The sequence below is a fragment of the Pongo abelii genome, chromosome 12 (assembly GCF_028885655.2).
Source record: "Pongo abelii isolate AG06213 chromosome 12, NHGRI_mPonAbe1-v2.0_pri, whole genome shotgun sequence".
NCBI classification, from domain to species: Eukaryota; Metazoa; Chordata; class Mammalia; order Primates; family Hominidae; genus Pongo; species Pongo abelii.
Window position 1 is genome coordinate 69,015,303 of NC_071997.2, and position 23,104 is coordinate 69,038,406.

Below are 23,104 nucleotides of genomic sequence, written 5' to 3' on the forward strand. Positions count from 1 at the left end.
CTTCTCCAATTATTTAGGTGTTCATTAGTTTCTCTCTGCATAGTTTTATAATTTTAAGTGTAAAGGTCTTGTACATGCTTTGTTATATTTATCCCTAAGTATTTCATGTTTTTGGATTATATTGTAAATATTTTTAATTACAATTTTTATTGTTCATTGGGATTATGTAGAAATAAATTTTTAAAATATTGACCATATATCCTGCAATCCTGTTAAACTCATTCTTAGCTGAAGTAACTTGGAATCCTTAGGATTTTCTACATAGATGATCATGACAACTGGATTTAGAAGTGTTACATCATCTTATCTAAACTGTGTGCTTTTTATTTTATTCTCTTCACTTCTTGCAGCTAGGACATCTGGTAAAATATTAAATAGAAATGGTAAGAGAGGACATCCTTGCTTTGTTTCCAGTCTTCGGTGGAAAACATTCAATCTTTCACTATAAGTATGATGGTATTATATTGAGGAAGTCCCTTTCCATTCCTAGTCGGCTAAGATATATTATCTTGAGTGGATGTTGAATTTTTTTTCAAGTGCTTTTTCTGCAGCAATTGAAATGATTATAGGTTTTTTCTCTTTTTTCTCATCATAAGGTAAATTATACTGATTGGCTTTCAGATGTTTAAGCAACCTTGCATTTGTGGGAGTAATCTTGCTTGTTCATGATATATTATCTTTTTAATATATTGCTGGATTTGCTAATATTATGTTAAGGGTTTTTGTGTTTGTTTATGGGAAATATTAGTCTGTAGTTTTCTTTTTATTTTCTTGTAATATCTTCATTTTTGGTGTCAGTGTAATTCTAACCACATGAAATGAGTTGGGAAGTATTCTCTCTTATAATTTGAGTTGTATTGAATTTATATTATTTCTTCTTTTGTTAATTTTTTTTTTTTTTTTTTACGTATTACTATTTTTTTTAGAGACACAGTCTTGCTGTCTTGCCCAGGTTGGACTTAAAACTCTTGGGCTCAAGCAGTCCTCCCGCCTTAGCCTCCTGTGAGGCTGGGACAATAGGTGTGTGCCACTGTTCCTGGCTTTATTATTTCTTCCGTTAATGTTTGAGATAATTCACCAGTGAAGACATCTTAACATGCAGGTTGTATTTAATTATGTGTGTGCATTGGTGCACATGTGTGTGTGTATGTGTAAAGGTTTTTTTAACAATGACTTCAAATTTAAATAATACAGAGCCATTCAAGTTTATTCCTTCTTTTTATTTTATTTTATTTTATTATTATTATACTTTAAGTTTTAGGGTACATGTGCACAATGTGCAGGTTAGTTAGATATGTATACATGTGCCATGCTGGTGTGCTGCACCCATTAACTCGTCATTTAGCATTAGGTATATCTCCTAGTGCTATCCCTCCCCCGTCCCCCACCCCACAACAGTCCCCAGAGTGTGATGTTCCCCTTCCTGTGTCCATGTGTTCTCATTGTTTATTCCTTCTTGAGTGACCTTTGATAGTTTGGGTCTTTCAAGGAATCCATTGCATTTAGGTTATATTTATTCATATAAAAACTAATTATTCACTGATTTTAAATGTCAGTAGTTCTGTAGTGATCATTCTTATATTGGTAATTGTATCATCTCTCTTTTTTTCTCAGCTGAGACAGAAGTTTGTCAATTTTACTGATCTTTTCAAAGAACAAACTATTGAATTCATTGATTTTTCTATATTTGTTATTTCCTATTTACTGTCTTTATTATTTCCTTCCATTTACTTTGGGTCTTACTTTAATTCAATTAAAAATATTTTCTAATATATTTTGTGACATTTTTTTCTTTGACCCATAGGTTATTTAGAAGGATGTTGCTTAACTTCTAAATATTTGGGGATTTTCCAGATAATTTTTCTGTTATTGATATTTAATTCTGTTGTGGTCAGAGAAAATGCTCTTATGATTTTAAAACTTTTAAATGTTTTTAGCTTTATTATATTACTCAGAATATGCTCTATCTTGGTCTATGTTCTCTGTACACTTAAAAAGAATGTATTTTACTGTGGTTGGGTGCAGCGTTTTATAAATGTCAATTAGGTCAAATTCATTGATAGTGTTTTTCAAGTATTTCCTATACTTACTGATTTTTTGCTTACATATTCTCTTGATTATTAAAAGTGCTGAAATCTCCAATTATAATTTTATTGATTGATTGATTGATTGAGACAGAGTCTCACTCTGTCACCCAGGCTGGAGTGCAGTGGTGTGATCTCGGTTCAACGCAACCTCCACCTCCCATATGCAAGCGATTCTCCTGCTGCAGCCTCCCGAGTAGCTGTGATTACTGGCCCCTGACATCATGCCTGGCTAATTTTTATATTTTTAGTAAAGACTGTTTTGCCATGTTTGCCATGGCCGTCTCGAACTCCTGACCTCAAGTGATCTGCCTGTCTTGATCTCCCATAGTGCTCAGATTACTGGCATGAGCCACTGCCCCTGGGCACCAATTATAATTTTAGATCTGGCTTTTTCTCCTTTTAGTTCTGTCAGTTTTTGCTTTATTATTTCACAGCTCTGTTATTAGGTGCATTTAAGGATTGTTATCTTTCTTTATGAATTTTGGATCATTTTTATAAAGGTATAGAATTCTAGATTAATTTACTTTTTACCTCTCAGTACTTTTAAAATGTCTTGTTATTGTTTTCTGGATTACATAATTTTAGATGCAAAGTCTGTAATCATTCATATCTTTGCTTTTTTGTACATCCAGTGTTTTTTTTTTTCCTGTGGTTGCCTTTTAAGATTTTCTCTTTATCACCTTTCAATGATTTTATTATGATTATATGTTAGCTTTTCTTCTCAATAGATGAGTTATTTCTTTTGTTACTAGTAGAAGTATTACATAGGGTGTAGGTGGAATCAACAGACTTCAGATATTTTTGGTTTCCTGCAAAGTTCCTATGAATTAATATCTACTGCCAAGGAACCACCCTGATTTATGAGGACTTCCAATGCTTGACTGCAGGCTCATGAAGGCTGTTGGACAGTCACATTCTTTGATTTTACCAACACAAAAGGAATAGTAAAGTTTTACTGCTTAGTATAGTCAGGGCAATTCCCCAGATTCCCTATCAAGTTGAGTCCTGTTAATAGCACAAGTTTTCATTTTGATGTGATTTGAAGTTAGCATGAAGAATTTTAGCATCTTTCTCATGAACTAATACATTTTTTAAAATCCTGAAGCCTATAACTATTCCAGTTAAATGATGATGATGATGATAGTAATACAAAGAATTACAGTAATATTTTATAATACTTTGTGGCTTAAAAGTAATTTCACATACATTTTCTCATTTTCTTTCATGATTATTTGTACTGAGAGGAAGTTTTTTAGACTTTAATCAGTAAACATTGAAGAAAAAAAGATTTTGTAACCTACCACTTTGAAAAGATTTAAAAAATTACATAAAACAAACAAGCAAAAAACCTTGTTTTTTTGTTAGTACTTATTGTCATTTAATACACAGAAATTATTAATTTCAAATGAGGTCAGCCATATTTAAAAGACAATAAAACCAGAACAGAATGCCACCCCCCAATCTTTGTTTTGTGCTCTTTGTCCTAAGAGTAAAAGTGAATTTTCTTTCATTTTAAAAGGATCAACAGATGTGTTTTTGTTGTATCAGTGTATCTTATAGCAAATATTAGTTGAGAAGGAGATCAGTCCCACATTTCTAGCACTTAATGCAAGCAATACAGGTTTTTTTCTTTATGGAAAAGTTAACTCTTTTTGTTATTCTACTTTTATTTTAAAAGATTCACCTGGTTTTCCATGTTTTGTGATAGGTGTCTTCAGTCGAGGACAGCTGGGCCTGATAGACATCATCTTCCAGTACATTCACTGTGATGAGATCTATGAAGCAATAAACATCCTGAGCAGCATGAACTGGGACACTCTGGGCCACCAGTGCTTTATCAGCATGAGCGCCATTGTAAACCATCTTCTTAGACAGAAGCTCACTCCAGAGAGAGAAGGTCAGACTTGAAATATTTTTCACAGATGAGTTTTGTATATACATGAAATAGATTTTATTGAGTTATTTTTTGAGGTTGTTTTTGAGTCATGGTATTGGAGATTAAATGATAAAAATGTTAGTGCTCTATTAAAACTGAAAGGATCAGATATCAAATAATTGCTCCCATATAGTACTTACTGTATAGTATTTGTCAACATAAAGAACAACTTTTCTGTATATGCTTATGTTGGAGCTTACAGTGCAGTCATTGTAGAATTCAGTCTAAGCTCACAGATGGAACATGCTCAGATTTCAAACTTTGATCAAAAATTTCATGTACTCCATGGGGTCTGCTAGACAAAGGGCACCAAACAAAGGTCTTTATTCCTCCCTCACATTAGATATCAATATTTTTTTCTCACACCGAAGTCCTCTGTCCAGACAATAGTCCTTAACACTTCCTTTTTTTGTATATCTGATTGTAGCCCAGGCCGCTCCTTCTTGTTTTCCTTATTCTGACTTATAGTTGTAACACTCTTCTCTCTTCTGCCTGCTTGGATTTCCTTACCTTTGCCCAATAAGTAATTTTGTCGATAGATATCTAAGATGTTTAATTTTAAAAGAGAAGTTAGAAAAACTAAGGTCAGGGGGTGGGGCAATGGGGAATGCTGTGACACATACAATAATGAAATAAATCTTTATATTTGCCAATTATCTTGTATTATTTTTCTTATAAGTTATTTACTTAATGTACAATACACCTAAACATTCTAACATTTGCATCTTTCATATCTTTGTGGTAAGCATTGACATTAATGATGGAAAATCATGGTGAATGAGAAACTGTCCCTAGGTAATTTACAAGATAGGAGGAACAGGAAATATGTCAAAAGATCTTTACTTGGAGAGCTTTTCTTTTCTATTTTCTTTGCATTTTTATAGATTTTTCTTATCCCACTTTATTACATTGCCAAAATAAACAAGTTGTTTGGATAGAATTCTGTAGGTAACCTTCATTTTAGTAATTTTAGAGAAGAATAATTAGTAAGCACATGCTCTTCCAGGAAGTCTGTATCATGGGTCTTGGCCCAAGTCACACATGGCCCACAATAAATATTTATTTAATATTAATTAAATGTTCTTTTTGGAGGTAGTCAAAATTTATCTAGGGAAATTCCAATATTTTTCTTTCTTTATTTAGAGACAGTCTCACTCTGTTGCTCAGGCTGGCATGCAGTGGCATGATCTCGTCTCACTGCAATGCCTGCCTCCCAGGTTCAAGCGATTCTCCTGCCTTAGCCTCCTGAGTAGCTGGGATTACAGATGTGCACCACACGCCCAGCTAATTTTTCTATTTTTAGTAGAGGGGTTTCACTATGTTGCCCAGGTTGGCCTCAAGTGATCTGCCTGCCTAAGCCTCCCAAAGTGCTGGGATTACAGGCGTGAGCCCATACTGTGCCTGGCCAAGAAATTCCAGTATTTTTACAATGAGAAAATGCCTAGTGCATGGCCCACTACTTAGGTACTCAATGAGTATTAGTTAAAAATAAAAAGAAGAGTATAACTCCATAATTTTAGGGTACAAGGTACTACTATAATATTGCTGCCTGCAATTATCTTAACTAATTATTTCTTAGTATTGATATACTGTAATGACTGAGTGTATACTTAAAAAAAAAATGAAAGAAAAAATTTTAAAGAGCAGGGTCCCTAAAGAATGCTTATGTTATATACAATCTATATAAGAGATCATAAATTTACAGTTAAAGAAGAAATATGGAAAAGATAAAATATTGACCCTCAGCACACTGAAAAATTGCTAGCACCTTAGTGAATTTGTCTTGTAAGATTACTGTGTTATAGGAAAGATTATTAGAGAATACACAAATGGGCATTATCAGATTCTTGCCTTAATAAAGTATATTTTCAAGGAACCATATTGGAGAGATAGGGAAATAAAAAGCTTGTATGATACTAGGCTATTAAAATAAAATTTTTGCATGATGCTGGGTTATTAGAATATGTACATTTTAAGTAGGTATGTGCATTTTCCCCCAAGTAACTGCAAAACATATTTCTAAAACATTCAGAATTTTTTTTTCTCTCTTGAGACTTATTCTATCTGAATCTAACAAATTTGACATGGTAATTTGTTTTCCTTTTATTAGCAGAACCCAGTGAGCTCTTTTATTTGTAGCCGTATTGTAGTTATCTTTGAGATCTTCATTTCTGCCTTAAACATCAAGCTGGGCTATCTAATGAATCTATAACTGCGCTGGGAGTTATGAGTATTCCATGTAGGTTCGAACATTTCAGATGTACGAAACATGCTGTCAAGAAAACAAGCAATGGCAAGAGAATCTGGCTTGTTTTCACAATAGCATTGCTGTATTCAATTGTAATCTAAATTGACTGCTGCTTTGAAAGAAAATACCCCTAAAGTTCATCTTACTTTACTGTCTAGATTTGAGATTAAAAAAAGAAATTACTAACAGCTTAGCCAAGTCCATAGTAATTACTCTGATGAGGTATTTAATACTTTCAAACCCAAATATGCCTAAAACTAAAGAGTTTTGCTAAATAAGGAATTGTTTATTCAACCCAGTGCTAGTAGCATAAAAATCAGAGAAGTCTTACTGTGAACTGTAGTGTTCTCATACATACTCTTACTCTCACCATTATGGTAATTACTTAACTTCCAGGTATTTCTGGGAAAAAACCTAGTCCCATGAGCATGTCTTGGTAAAATTCTGAAACAGGCAAAATGTGCCCTTTCCCCCAATCTTAGCCCTCTAGTTTATCAAAACCTGCCTCTCCAGTCCTTCTTTCCTCTCCCAGACGTCTTAGCTTTCACACTTGGATAAAACCAAGACTTTTGCTGTTTAGGGCAGGACTTAGGGAAGATATAGGGACTTTCACGGTTGTCTTAAAATTGCAATAGAGATATATTTCTACTCCAATATGGCTGTTTATTTGTATTATTTTAAAAAACATTTCTGCTATATCGATTTCAATTCCCAATGAAGAAAGGTCAGTTTTCTCCTTTTAGCCAAAGAGAGTAAATGTTAGCACACTGTGAGTTGATTTTACTGGAAGTACTAGTTCGAACTGTGTTACTTTGATGAGTCACTGTTTTAATTACCCATTTGTGGTGAGAGGTTGGTTCATTATGGATTTCTTCAGTTTTGACAGCTTTTTGTTGCTCAGAGTCATTGTCAGCTTTGCCTCAAGTGAAAGTTTATACACAGGTTTGTTTTTGCACCAGCTGTCATATTTTAATTTCATCTTTCCTGCAACAAGTTCACGTTTCATCTAAGTTTGCAAAACCTGACTGACTGCAAACATGAGTATTTTGTTGTAATTGAAGGAGTTTCACTTGTTTTAGTGCTGCTATGTTTGAATTCCACAGCACAGCTTGAGACAAGCCTTGGAACCTTCTATGCTCCAGCAAGACCACTTCTGGATTCCACTATATTGGAATATAGAGACCAAATCAGCAAATATGCAAGGAGATTCTTCCACCACTTGCTCAGGTGAATGAAATGTTTGGATTGATTGGTGTCAGACTGATTACTTATTTCAGGAGACATCCTCTTTAATTAAAATATTCCATAGTAAGGCTACATGTTTCCTAACAGTCCATCTCCTCAAAGAAATATACATCTTCTTTTGGTCTTATTTAATTTGTTATGGTTTTCATTTTAAGGAAATATTTGAATATTATTTGGGGGTTTTATATCATCAGTACTTTTTAATATACCTTCCTCTTTAATATGAAAGCTATGTAAAGTCAATGTAGAAATATTAACTGAATTGTGCTACTCGCACTAAGTAAATATTTTCTTTTTAATTGAAGCTAATGATGTGAATGTTCTGTAAAGCTCTGAGACAGTCATTGGTTTGTTTTTCTTTCAGAATTACTGTAGAAAAACTTGTCCATTGTCTGCTCATATAATGTGGCAAGTTTCCAGCTTCACCGTACCCCATTTTCTCTGCTTTAAATGGGTATAATAAATTTTGTTAACCTAGAAAATATGTGAAAAATAATGTCAAGAAATTTTTCTAAGAAAAGTATTGCAGAAGTTGAAAGAAAAATACAGTAGCATGTATATATATATACATGAAGTTCAGAAAGCAGGATTAATGGATGGAAAGAAGGAAGATGAATGCATGGATAATTTAGGGATACATATGTAAATGTGGCAGTACTATAAGTAAAAGCAAGCGAGTAATTAGCACACAATTTAGAGCAGTCTGGAGTGAATGAAAAGAAATATGATAAAATAAGCATGTAATAGCCTCTAAGGTATTAGTAATGTTCTATTAAGATGAGTGGTAAATATCAGGGTATATTAAATTATTAAATAAATTATTAAATTATTAAAAATAAAAAATTATTTTTAACTATGTGTATATATATACACATACATATACATATGTATGTCTGTATGTTTGCATATATGTATACATATATGTATAGTATTCTTTTATATATGACATGTTATATAATGGAAAGTAACAGAATTTTCAACTGTGTACCAAAAAGGAGGATTACATCAAGGAGTTGATTTTAGACTTTTAATTTTACTAATAATATAATCTGTTATAGAGCTTTTCACTCTTTCAAGGGCTTTGGTGTATATTCTCTTATTTTTTTCTCAGAAACCCCTGTTAAAGTAGTAGTATCATTTGACAAGTGAGTAAACTGAGGCATAGATAAGTGGCTTGTTTAGATCAAATAACAAGTTATTGGTGGTGTCAGATCTTTGAACTGATTTTGATTCCCTGTTCCTTACTCTTCCCTTAAAACCATTTATCTATTATTGATTGTATATTTTTTAGATCCTAGCTTATAAAATAACTGGAAATTTTTATTCACTTAAGAGTAGACTGTTTGGTAACTATTTTTGACTGCCAAAAAGAAGGGGGAAACTTCAGATTGGTCAAGATTTGAGAATTTGTATTGTTGTGTAGATATTCATGTTCTATAATTAGATTTTTATATATAAAGTGGCATTTTGAAGTCTACCAAGCAGTGAAGCCTCTGGAAAACAGCAATTTTAGAAGCTGAGAAACATTAAAATATTGCAAGGGTTATGATATGTAATTGAATCTTGCCTTTTCATCTGAATGACATTAGCATATTCCAGGACTCTTCATATAAATGAGGCTGTCTTCTACGAATGAACATATGGTAAAAGTGCTGGGGTTAATGTCACATTTATTTGGACTTAGAGCTTTGTTCTTTGCTCTTATTGCTAATATTTGTTTCTCTGTTTCTGGGGAAAATTAATGAATTCTCCTCCTGCCTAAAGAGCCCAAAAAGATGAAAGTGAATGAAACAGAAGTTTTGGAAGCCTATTCTTTGTGTCCTCATTGTCTCTGGCCTCTGAGATTTTATGCAGTGATTTAGTTTTCACATAAGCATCATATTTGTAACCATCCTGCTGGCTCTAGGATGCGCTGTTCTACTAATGTGAATTTTTTGTTCATTGGTTTTTCTCAAATGGTTTTCTAATTATTTTTTGGACATACTTTGATAAGGTCACTATTATTGTTATCATTATTATTATTCTCTAGCTTTTCTATATGGTTACATCTGGAACTGGATGTTTTCCCTTGGGGCATACTAGCTTTTTCATGTTTCTTCTTTTGCGTACTTTGCTACTATTTCAATTATAATGAGTGTTTTATTAGTTCTTCTTTTGATAGTAGGCTGTACAGTATTATGAAAAAAGAAACAAAAGTTTTGAAGAAATTAGATAGCTTAAGTTGGAACCATTCTTTCGTTTAATGTGCTACCAAGAAGTTCTCATGCTTAGGGGAAGAGAAACAGGCCAAATACCTTTTTGTATTTGTGAAGTGCTAGAATTACGTTACTCCCTGTCCTTTGGCTAGTCAATATTTTAATACTCTGAAGAAAGAAACCATATTAGACAATGGAATATCCCTAAACAGTAAAGACTATCATAGGGAATTTTAAATTAAAGATGAGGAAAAGTTGCCCCACAGAGATTAGGGGTGTGCCTAAAATTACTCACATGGAACTCAGATTGCCTGAATCTGGATTGGATTATTTTGATAAAGAGTAAAATATTACATTGATTTTAATTTCATCCAGCATATGAAGGGTAAGGTCATAGTATGAATTTGTGATAATAGACAAGTATACCATGTAGATTATTAAAATAAATGTTTTATATATAATTTTCTTTTTGTCTTGAGAGGAGAGGAATTCTATAGACATTGCTTTACACTTTTTGGTCTTTTTTGACTTTAACAAATATAAAAAATTATCTGAAAGCCTTTTTCCAAATCCAAACAAATCTAAACTTTAAAACTCACTTCTCATCTTTTTGTATGCATTCAAAGTGATCAATTTTCATAAAGAAATGCTCCCTAGAAATGTAAATTATGCTTCTAACATTAAAGATAGGAAAACAGTAGAAGCACAGTCTTGATATGGTAGCTAATAAAGTGTTTATTATAATAAAATTTTAAAGAGTTGATAGAATCTAATTTATAAAATCGTTAAACTGGAAGACACTTACCTACAGAAGGTAAATGCAACTTTGCCTAAACTAAGTTTAAAAGGTAATTAGTCAGCTGCCTCCATGAAATTGAATAGTCTTCCACAAGTACTGAACAGGGAAATGATGGCAAATGAGAGCTTTTCATCATAAACAAATAGAAACTATAATAGGAACCCCTAAATATTGATGAAATGAAAGGGCAAACATTTCAAATGAATGTGCCACATATGAAGCTTATTACTAACATGGAAATATAATGTATTATAAAGAGTTAATAATTTATTTTTAACTTTTCCCCCTTCTTAACTGTGAGACTGTTGTTTTCTGACTCAAATAGTGTTATGTGATTGTGGCACAGAGAGTTGTGCTTTTTAAATGCTTATAAAAATATTAAGCAAAACTTGGGGAATTTGAGGTTCATTGCCTAAAAATAAAATTTTTTGTTTATGAAATATTGGTGCGGAAATGTATTGATGTCTGCATTTTCCTTTGTAATGTAACAACAAAAAGTAATATGAATTGATGGATAAATAGAGGGATAGATAGGTAAATATGTGATAAGCAATATTGTAAAACAATAAAGTCAGAATACATGTGGTAGATAATCTTTTAACTTTGCTCTATGTTGGAAATTTTTACAATAAGATGTTGGGGATAATATATTGGAGTCAATATTTACACTTAGAATTCAGAAAAAAAGGACAGTCTTTTGGAAATGGCTTTTAGCTTATGTAAAATATATATGATAGGCAAAACAAAAATCATTTTGTGACTAAAACAGTTCTTAAGCAATTCCATGTATACGTGGCTTTTTCAGTTATACTTTTCGCTGATGGAGCATATATAGTAAATACAACATTTGTATGAAATCATTTTAAAGAACATGAATACTAAAAAAGTTAACCTAAGAACATGCAAGGCAACAAGATAGAATGATTTTTAGAGAAAAACTCCTGGTCAGATCATCCAAAAATGCTAGATAATATATTCAAAATATTTATTGAAAGCATGGTTGAGCTGGCAGTAAAGTAAGGGAAACAGGCTGAAATGACAAGGATGCTTGATTCCACAAGAGTAAGCAAACTCAACATTCTCCTGGAGGGCATCTTCTGGCTCACAGTAAGATAGGTGCTTGGTTTACAAAGGTTGTGTACTCAGAGGATAGGAGACATAACTGAGAGCTCATGCAGAATGGGAGGTTGTATCAGACATCCATACATAAATCTAGAACCCTTGAATGGGACAGCATCCTTCCTGAGAGAACTGGAATGAAGGAAGTCATGAGATGCAGAAAGGAATGGTAGACAAAAAAAAAAAAAAAAAATCATAAACTTGTGGAAACCTAAACAAAAATTGATCATATGAAGCATATACACTAATGTCTGATTCAGGGGGTTAAAAATTAAAATAAAATCTTGGACAATAACAACATATAAATCAGAAGAGGAGTGAAGAGAGTTAAAGCATTCTAAAGTCCTTATACTTTTCAAGAGGAAGATAAAGATATTTATTAATTCTAGATTTTAGTAAGTGAAATACAGAATTTCTAGGGTAGTCACTAAAAGGAAAGAAATAGAGTATATAATTTTCAACGAAGGAGAGGGAAAATGTTGGATAAAGAAAAAAAATTAACCCCAAAGATGGCAAGAATTAGGGGAAAGTGCAGCATGCAGGGGAAGAAACATGGGAAAAAAGATGGAAAATAGAAAACACACAATGAGATACTAGCAATGAATCAAAAACTCAATAATCATTGTTAATGTAAAACAGATTTTTTTTCCTCAGTTTTTTTTTTTGTTAAGACATCTAAAACAGAGAAGGTGGCTGGGTGCTGTGGCTCACACCTGTAATCCCGGCATTTATGGGAGACCAAGGGAGGAGAATCGCTTCAGCCCAGGAGTTTGAGACCAGCACAAGCAACACAGTGAGACCCCGTCTCTACAAAACATTTTTTAAAAAATTAGCCAGGCGCATGGTGGCACACGCCTGTAGTCCTAGCTACTTGGAAGGCTGAGATGGGAGGATCGCCTGAGCCTGGGTGTTCAAGTCTGCAGTGAGCCTTGTTCCTGCAATTGCATTGGGCGACAGAGCAAGACCATATGTCATTTAAAAAAAAACAAAAAAAACAAAGAAAGTTTAAATGTCAGAGAATATAAAAAAATTTATACCAGATAAATACTCCAAAGAGGGCTAATATAGTAGTAATGGGTTTTTTTGTTTTTTGTTTGTTTGTTTGTTTGTTTGTTTTGATATGGCGTTTCACTCTTGTTGCCCAGGCTGGAGTGCAATGGAGTTATCTTGGCTCACCGCAATCTCCACCTCCCAGGTTCGAGCGATTCTCCTGCCTCAGCCTCCCAGGTAGCTAGGATTACAGGAATGCACCACCATGCCCGGCTAATTTTGTATTTTTAGTAGAGACGGGGTTTCTCCATGTTGGTCAGGCTGGTCTCAAACTCCCAACCTCAGGTGATTCACCCGCCTCAGCCTCCCAAAGTGCTGGGATTATAGGCGTGAGCTACCGTGCCCAGCCTATATTGGTAATGTAATACAAATAGCCTTTAAGGCAAAATCATTAGTAGAGATTACTAGAGATCAATATTGACAGAAAAATCAATTCTCTGCGAAGATATAACAATTCTAAATGTGTGTAACATAGCTTCAGTGTACACAAAAGTCCACTGTCAGTAGTTAAATAATTTTAACTCCTTTCATTTAGTAATTGATAGATTAAGCAAACAAAGTGTCAGGAAATAGGAGATTTGAACAATACTGTATAATTAAAATCTTGACTTAATGGACATGTGTAGAGTCCAACAAGTGGAGACTATACTTTTTTCCCATGAATAAACATTTATATAAATTGACCATATTCTAGATCATAAAATTCATGAAAATGTCAAGGAGTAATTTTTATTTACTCCACAATTAATTACTGAGTACTACATGCCAAGCACTTAGCTAGGAATATGGCAAAGGGCAAAACAGATTAAAAAAAAAAAAAAAAGAGTTTGTATATTTGCCCCTGCCTAAACCTCATGTTGAAGTGTAATCCCCAGTGTTGGAGGTGGGGCTTGGTAGGAGGTATTTGGATCATGGGGGTGGATTATTTATGGCTTGATGCTCCCTGTGATAGTGAGTTTACAAGGACAGCACCAAACCATAAGGCATCCACCCTCATGACCCAAATGACCATACTTGGTTGGTTAAACATTGGTGGCTCTCCCTCCTCTTGCCCAGTTCTTGCCATGTGAGATGCCGGCTCCCCCTTTGCCTTCTGCCATGAGTGAAAGCTTCCCGAGACCTCACCAGAAGCCAAGCAATTGCTAGCACCATGCTACCTGTACAGGCTGCAGAACCATGAGCCAATTAAACCTCTTTTCTTTATAAATTTCCCAGTGTCAGGTATTTCTTTATAGCAATGCAAGAATGGCCTAATACAATAAATAAGTGGGTAAAATACATAATATGTCAGGTAATGATACATGCCATGAAAGAGAACATGCAGAGACAGGGCTAGGAAGTATTAGATGATGGGTGAGTGGACTGCAGTTTTAAATAAGATTGCCAGATTTCTTAAATTTTAATCCTTAGGTAAATTCTCTTGTTCTCCCTCATTCATCTCACCCTAGCCTTAGCTTTGGCCCTGGAAAATACAAATTGTTATGAAAAAGTTTTTTTTAGGGGAGTGGAGGCTTGTTTTACAAAATAAAGAATCATACTGTTAAAAAAAAAAAAGATTGCCAGGGAAGGCCTCACTAAAAAGGCAAAATATTAGTTAAATCCCAGCAGTTTGGCTGGAGCAGTGAATGAGAAGGAGAGGAATGAGACAATGGGCCAGAGAGGCAGCAAGTGGCCAGGTCATACAGGACTTTGTAGATTGTTGTAAGGAATTGAGAGTATTCTCTTGAATAATAGGGGAACTCAATAGATGATTTGAAACTACCTAGTGAATGGATAACTCAGATCCTGTGTTGAGAATTGTCCTTAGAAGGTCAAGGAGAAGGAGACCCATTGGGAGGCTATTGCAGTAATTGAGTAAGCAATGGTGGCCAGTTACAGATTGGAAGCAAAGGGAATGAAGATAGAGTGGTGGATTTTGGACATATTAAAGGTTCTGACAACAGGATTTTCTAACAGATTGGACAAAGAATATAATAGAGAAGTCAAGCATGACTTCAAGTGTTTTGACCTGAGCAATTGGAAAAACTGACAAGATTGATAAGACTCCAGAAAGAACAGGTATGTGGGAAGAGATCAGGAGTTTGGTTTTGGAAATGTTGAGTTTGAGTGAGAAATTCAGAAGTGAGTTCTGAGACAGGGCTATGAAGGGAAATATATATATTTAAAATGTTTTCCTTGGAAAAGAAGAAAGACTCAAAATTTATGAGCCACGAAATTTTTAAAACTTGCAAAAAATATCAGTAAAATAAATCTGAAGAAAGAAGGAAGGAAATAAAGACATGTTTGGAAATAAATGTAACAAAAACCAAAATTATAAAATAGGATTAATAAAGCTAAACATTTCTTCTTTGACAAGATTAGTCAAACAGAAAACAAAGGGAATACAATGAACAATTTATGACAACAAACGTGAAAAATGGGGAAAACTGAAAATTTCTTAGGTAAATAAAAACCAAAACTGACTAAAAAAGAAATAGAAGATTTAAATAGTCCTATACACATGAAAGAAAATGGTAATTAATGTTTCTCCTATAAAGTAAACCACAGTCCCAAGATGTTTTTTGCAAGTGAGGTTCCATTGCTATAGTCACACAATTCTTTTCTATGTTGGTTTTTTTCAGTCCTTTTTATCAAATGCATTTTTTTCATAGTCATAATCATTGAATACATGAAATTTTAACATCTTTAAAAAATCCTAAGAAGTTTGATTCATTATGATGGCATTCCAAGAGACTTGTACTCTTTGGTATGGTAGTTGGATTTAAAGGTTGTTTAAGCCTAGAGTGGTCTGCACACATCTGAACAGACCCTGGTTAGGGAAAGGATGAAAAGGCAAAAGGAGAAATAAGCAGGAGGGAACAATAGCAAAACCTCAAGTCTTTTAACTGGAAGCACCTAGAAAAATGTGATTTTATAGATGAAGGAGCTGGTTTTTATGTGGGCACAGTTAGGGCCATTTAGGAAGGAATACCATGGGTATAAGGGCTCTTTAGATTCCTGCCAAGGGATGAGGGTTCCTTTACCATAATGGCAATTTGAAGAAAAGTTGTTATACTAATCAGTAAATTAGGATACCAAACAAAATTGACAGAATATAAATATAAATAACTCGATGGTCATTATATGAACAAATTTTGTATACCTTGCTTTTCTTCCTTAAAGCCCCTTTCATAGCTAATTGTGTGTGTGAGTGAGGGGTGTGGCCCAAAGCATCCATGCTGTTTTTCATCTGGCAGTCTGGTTTCTTTTAACAGCATTGCCTCCTAAATATAGCAGTAGCAGTAAAAGAAGTCCTTACATTTTGCGTATGTTGTTCATGTTCTAAATTATGAATGATATTTTGTCTAAAAATCAAAAGGGTAAAAACTGCAGTGTTAAAAAGGGAATATCATGATTATGTAAGAAGCTACCCTAATACCCACTCTGTTCCATTTGCATTGCTGTGATAACCTTAACAACTCTTTTTTTCTGGTGTGAGAGAAATAGACTGGATTCATTGTACAGATAGAGGTAAGAGTGGGGATAGTCTGCTTATTAGGCGTGACATTGAACGAATGAATCTTAAGACTTTTCTTCACCCTAGACATTAGTTATTTTTTTCATTTGGGATGTACAAAAGGTGTTTTCTGCCCAAATTCTAGATGAGGTATCTGTTCGGAATTGTTTATTACTCTCATTTTCTTTTGCTTGTAACTCCTTGCTGTGTTCTCTGGTACTTTTATTCAGTGAGTGAGGACCTGGGTAGAAGACCACTTTTATAAGAGAGTGAACTGCATCTGCAGACCCACCATACTCCTGATCAAGACAGTTGTTAACCTCAAACTCCAGACTGTCCCCTGCTGATGACCTCATCATGCTTCTTGTCAGCAAGCTTGGCTCTCTTTAGTTTGGCGAGGATTAAGAGACATACAGTGCCTATATTCACTGTACTAAGTAACTGGCCTTTAAGGATATTTGATTATAGTACTAGCAGAAATTAGTATGTACTGGAGATGGCTACAGACACTTCTATTACAAAGCTACAGTTGTATTAAAGCTGTGGGATGAGGACAGCCTTTACCAACATGGTCAAAATCAAAGATTTTTTTTTTTTTTTTTTTACTATGTAGTGAAGGGCATACATAGTATGTGCAAACTGCAGCTATTAAGAGAGATATGATGACTTTTGGCTGTTTACATTCATGAATACTTTATAAAATCTAGGAAAAATTTTGTTAGATATTCTACTCTATCAAAGTCTGAAAAGAAACATGCAGAGAAAATATAATCAAGAATTTATTTGGCAGATTTATAACATCTGCAGAGCTCAGAGCTCAAGGAAAGACCATAACACATAAAATATGAACATCAATAAATGTTCAGAATGTGTCACTGGATGTGAAATATATTTGTATTTCCTTTGTGTTTAATACAATGTAGACAAAACCTTAATAATCCTTTACACTTTTATTACATATTTAAACTTAACAGAACTTGCCAGGTGTATGCCTGTAGTTCCAGCTACTTGGGAGGCTGAGGCAGAAGGATTGCTTGAGTCCTTTTTTTTTTTTTTTTTTAATTAAATAAAATTGGCCAGGCGTGGTGGCTCACGCCTATAATCCCAGCACTTTGAGAGGCTGAGGTGAGTGGATCACCTGAAGTCGGGAATTCAAGACCAGCCCGGCCAACGTGGTGAAACCCTGTCTCTACTAAAAATATAAAAATTAGCCAGGCATGGTGGCGTGCGCCTGTAATCCCAGCTACTCAGGAGGTTGAGGCAGGAGAATCACTTGAACCTGGGAAGTGGAGGCTGCAGTGAGCCGATATTGCGCCACTGCACTCCAGCCTGGGCGACAGAGTGAGACACTGTCTCAAAAAAAAAAAAGAAATAAAATAAAATAAAAATAAACTTAGTAGAACTCAAAAAACTATGGACAGGTGATGTAATCTTTTTCTACTTCTAGTAAGTGCTCTCAAGCATCTGTCTCCTAGAGGAGACAAGGATAAGTACAACTCATTTCTTTTGTTTTGAATTCTCTTTCCTTTTCCTTCCCCATAGATATGCATGTTTAACTAAAAAAGTATTCAGCTTGCTGTAGATTCTGGTCCTTATTCTCTATCTCATTACATTTTATAGAAAAAGGTATTTGAGTTTTGTCAATACCTGGAAACTGAGGGTCATCTGTCTAAATCTGAGGTAACAAATATTAGCTTTCCTCAAAGATCACATTGTTTATGGGCCTCAGCAGTGTTGAATTAGTTGAAAAAAATACATCACTTTTGTGAAATCTTTAATGAACACTTTGATCACATGTGGTTATTGCTATGGAAGGATATGTATTTGTCTTTTGGTTCATAGGTTTAAAAATAAAAATTGTTTAAAACTAAAGCCCTCCCATTAATTCAAGTTTTCCTGATCCATAGACTGCCCAGCCACTATAGTTCTTTGGAACACTTATGTTTTTTCTAAAGCAAAAATAGCTTTCTGATTACAGGAGTAACACACGATTTTTTTAAAGACATAAATATTATGGCCTTCTATTTATGTTAATAAACATAGCTCTACATCACACATTATTAAGGATAGACTACCATAATTTATTCAACTATCCTGCTATATATAGACATGAACAATTTCCAGTGTTTTGCTACTATAAACAGTGCTGCAATAAACATTGTATTTGTGTGTGTATAAAACATACACACATCACACATATCTCTGTACATTTATCTGATTATTTCCTGAAAATAAATTTCTATAAATGGAATTACTGAGTCAGAAGTGTGTATACATTTTAAGGAATCTTGATATGTATTGTCATATATTCCTGTCACTATTTTTTTGTGAAATTTACTTACTATACCCACAGTTAAATAATCAGTATTTTAAAGTGCTGACAGTTAAACAGATGAAATTTGGCATCTTGTTGTTTTAATGTATGAGATTCTTACTTTTTTATTGGTTTTTAAGTAATTATAAGCTTTATTTGTAGAGTAGCTTTAGGTCACAGCAAAATTAAACAGAAAGAACAGAGAATTCCCATATACTCCCTGTTACCACCTGCTTTAATTTAATTTTTTTTTTTACAAATGATGATTGCATATATTTCGTATATATAAATGAATATATATATTCATATAAATATATGGATTGAATGACTACTATTTAATGTGTGCTAGTCAAAGGTAAGGGCTTTATAAACATGATCACATTTAAACCTCACATTCTACTATGTAACCATATATAATTCCTATTTTATAGACGAGTACACAGATTAAATAACTTGCTCAATAACCACAATGTGTGATAGACTAGAATTAGAACTTCAGTCCATGTGTGTGATGTGTGTATGTTTTATGTGACCTCAAAGTCTACACCTTTCACCTTCATACTATGAAATAAACCACTTCAGGATACAAGGAATTTTCTTCTAGAGATATTTGATAAAAAGGGAGATACATACTGGTGTAGAGGGCAGTATGGTATAGAGGATAACAACACGAAAGTTTGAATATGAGGACATTCTTAATATTTCTTAGCTTCAGTTTCTTAATTTGTAAGTAAGGATAATCATGGTACCTGTCACACTGGGATGTTGTGAGAATTAATATAATAATCCATGTAACAAGAATTTAAGGGAAAGTCTGGAAGATAATAAGGGAACAATGAGTGCTAACTATTATTGATGACAGTGTTGTAGAGATATACAAATTAGATAAAGGTAGACTAAATGATCTTTAGAACAGCATTTCTCAACCTTTTTTTCATTATTGCCTCTCAAACAGGAAAAATATATTTAAATTAATTTTAAATTAAGTGATTTTAATTTCTTTCTAACAAGATCAATTAAATGCTAAGGAATAAGACTTTTCTAACAAGATCAATTAAATGCTAAGGAATAAGACTTTTCATGTAGTGTTGGGCTTTGGAGGGACAGAAATCATTGTTATTAGCTAAGAGTTTTTTCATTCCTTAAAGACCAACTTTTGCTCCCTTGAAGGTGATGCTGCCCTTCATTGACAATATATATTTAGAAACAAAATGCCTCCTTTTGACAATTAAACAGAACCCCACACCATCAAACTAGTAAGAGAATCATCCTGGATTTGGGAGAATTAGTGGAGGTATGTGAGATTTCCTCATACTTTTAAGGTTCTTTCCAACATGAGATTCTACGATCCTATTTATCAGGCTCCTTTGAGTAGACAAGTCAAGTCTCAGTTCCCTAAGCTAACCTTCTCCTATCTAGTGGGTTCAAAATTTTCCAAGTTCTCAGTGAACAATTAAGGAATATCTGTAATAAGCCATGAAGAATGCCACACAAATAGTTTAGGGTTAAATAAATTTACAACAGTGTTTACCTGAGACATCCAATAATATTTACAACCATAGCTTGGCTACATGCTACTAAATGAACTTATATTTTTTACAATGAAACTTAGTTCTGGGAGTGGTAAGGCAAATGAGATCACGTGATGTCAGTTGAGGATGCTGTTCCGCATTGAGCCATTGTGGCAGTTGTCTAATGTCTGCATAGGGCCATTTTCTCTTACTTCCAGCTGAGCGAACCTGTAGCGAGGGGCTTTCAAAAAATATTGGTGTTCTGATTAGTCTTACCATTAGGAAAAAAGAAGGGCTACCCCAAAAATGCCAGTACTAAGAGATCAAAGATTATGGTTTTAGGTCCTAGTCTACTCCTAATCTGCTATAAGAATGGGAATTTAAATTTTTTTGTAGTTCTCACTTTTCTTAACGTTGTCATGGAAAGAACACCTACCATGCATACTTCTAGGGTAGTTATTGAGCTCAAATGAAATATTTGAAAGTTCTTAGCAAAAGGTAACTGAATATTATTACGATTTTTGTTATAGCTGTAGTAAATTCCTGCCATTCTTTGGGGTTACATACAGCAGAAGAGCCTTCTGAATCCCTTTAGTAGAGCATAGCACTGGTTAGAATGCTGGTGCTGAAGAGACCTTGCTAGGTCAGCACATTACCTACATTGACTCATTCTTCCACATGGGCTATGCGGTGCTGAGTTCAAATTTGTGCTAGTTGGCTATTAATATAATCCTTACAACAACACTATTTAAGTCCACCCATTCCAAGTCAGTACATGGCCGGGGACATTTACTTTGACTGCAGTTGCCAAAGTTGATTGTATAAAACAGGAGTCAGCAAATTACAACCTGCCTCTCATCTTTGTAAATACAGTTCCTTTGGAACACAGCCAAGCCCATTTGTTTGCATATTGCCGATGGCTGCTTTCACAGTATAATGGCAGGGTTTACTTGTGATAGGGTTCATATATCCCTCAAAGTGTACTACTGTTTGGCCCTTTACATAAAAAGTCTGCCAACTCGTTATAAACTAAACAGCAAGAGACAATTTTTTGGAGCATGCAGTCTGAATACGAAAGGAAAGAGAAGGAAGATGTAAGAAGAGTTCCATTTGTAATATTGTGTTAATTTCTTCATAAGTAAGAGGTTATTGAAAATATTGAAATGACTTCATAGGTCCTAGCACTCTGTTGAGAGTTTTACTGTGAGAATGGATTAAGAGGTAATTTTGACATACGAAACACTACAGACATGGACCAACCTAGGTGTGCTATCACAGTGGTGGGTTTGGGTCCACATATAATAGCATTGAGCTATGTGTCAGTTGGGGAAGAGGTAGGACAGGTGACAGGCATGGAATAAAGACAAACAACTGTGAAAATCAAGACAGACTTGAGATAATCACAGTGAATGCACATGAAAGATAGATTAAGGCAATTAGAAATATGTATTTGATATAGAAGACAGATGATTCAGCATTAAACTAATAGGAACAGAAGATGTACTCAAAGATATAATTCAATAAAAAGTCTCTGAAAAGAAAAAAGAATCTAGAAGTGTGACCCAAGAATATTATACTTGGTTGAGATTTTTGTCACGTTTAGAGGCAACAGGCAAATATTCTCAGTCACGTAAGTCTTCAGAGAATAATAGCATCTGTGAGTCCTTCGTGAAAAAACTGCTTAACAATGAATGTAAATAGAAGACTTATCAGAAATGGAGAATCTGAATGAAAAAACAAAGAATCATGGTAGTGAGAAATCCACTTATGAGTAACTAATGCAAAACAACCATAGAAATTATGATTAGAAAAGAAATAGAGTATTTTTTTTAAAGACGGGGACTTGCTGTGTTGCCGGAGGTGGAGTGCAGTTGCTATTCACAGGCATGATCATAGTGCATGTCTGCCTTGAACTCCTGGCCTCAGGCAATCCTCCTTGCTCTGCCTCCAGAGCAGCTGGGACTAAGGCACAGGATACTGTGCCTGGCAAAAATTGGGTATTATCTTGGTTAATGTAAAAATACAACTATATGATAAAAAGTGGAATTTGGAGGAAAGAGAAATGGAGAAAATATCAGAGTTATCACTTTCAAAACAAAGAGTCCAGAATACTGTTTAAGAGTCATTAAGTAGTTAAAAAAAATATATTCTTCCTAATCTCCTAACTTTAGAGGGATCTTTTAGAAAATAATATATGGTCAGGAAACACGTATTTGAAGGTTAATAATTCCTATAAAAAATTTCGCTTTTCTTTTTTAAGTAAAATTAAATTTAATACTCTATATATTTTTTTGAGACAGGGTCTCTGTTGCCCACTCTGGAGTGCAGTGGCCTGTTGATGACTCACTGCAGCCTCAACCTCTCAGGCTCAATCAATCGTCCCACCTCAGCCTCCCGAGTAGCTGGGACTATAGGCTCACCCCACCACACTTGGCTAATTTTTAAATTTTTTGTAGAGATAGGGTTTCACCATGTTGCCCAGGCTGGTCTCAAACTCCTGGCTCAAGCATTCTGCCTAACTCTGCCTCCCAAAGTGCTGGGATTACAGGTGTGATCCATTGCGCCCAGTCGTAATACTCTTTATTAACAATAGGACGTATAACATAAACCTATTAACATAGAAGAATCCCTTCCTATCCTTCCATCTACAAGATATGGAGGGTGATGCATATCTAATGTGAACCATGTTAATTTCTGGGTATTGCAAAGTGGAGGTGATATATATTTCCATCTTTGTGCTTCTTGTATTGTTTGAATTATTTTTTATGAACACAGATACATTTTACAAAAACAAGAATAATTATTTTGTCCATATTAAAAAAAATCTAAATAAGTGGAAGTATATATATCCAGATGTGAACAAGTGGTAATTAAGTTGTTCTTTGTATTTTCTTATTTTCAAAATTTTTAAGTTTTTAAATTACAAATGAATAATAGTACTAAAATTGTACCTGAACTATAATCTGCAGGACTTTCATGTTATAGGGAAACTGAAGCAGAAAGTATGCCTAAGAGTAACCTAGTTTGTAAATAAAACATTTCATCATACTTGTTAAGAAAACTGATTTTTAGCAAAGTGTGGTAGTTCCAGCTACTTAGGGGGC

The 23,104-nt window shown here is 34.1% G+C and overlaps 1 protein-coding gene across 21 annotated transcripts in view; it reads left to right on the forward strand.

Annotated features, from left to right (window-relative positions):
• Positions 1-23,104, forward strand: part of WDPCP (WD repeat containing planar cell polarity effector) — a 720,444-nt gene that overhangs the window by 457,019 nt on the left and 240,321 nt on the right. For all 21 annotated transcript variants that reach the window (XR_008522114.1, XR_008522111.2, XR_010136176.1 and 18 more), the window contains 2 exons: positions 3,796-3,984; positions 7,375-7,498. Coding sequence is in view for 16 of the 21 variants with exons in the window: in XM_054547452.2 (XP_054403427.1) it covers positions 3,796-3,984; positions 7,375-7,498 (313 nt within the window). In the remaining 5 variants the exon portion in view is untranslated. The remainder of the gene's footprint in view (positions 1-3,795; positions 3,985-7,374; positions 7,499-23,104) is intronic.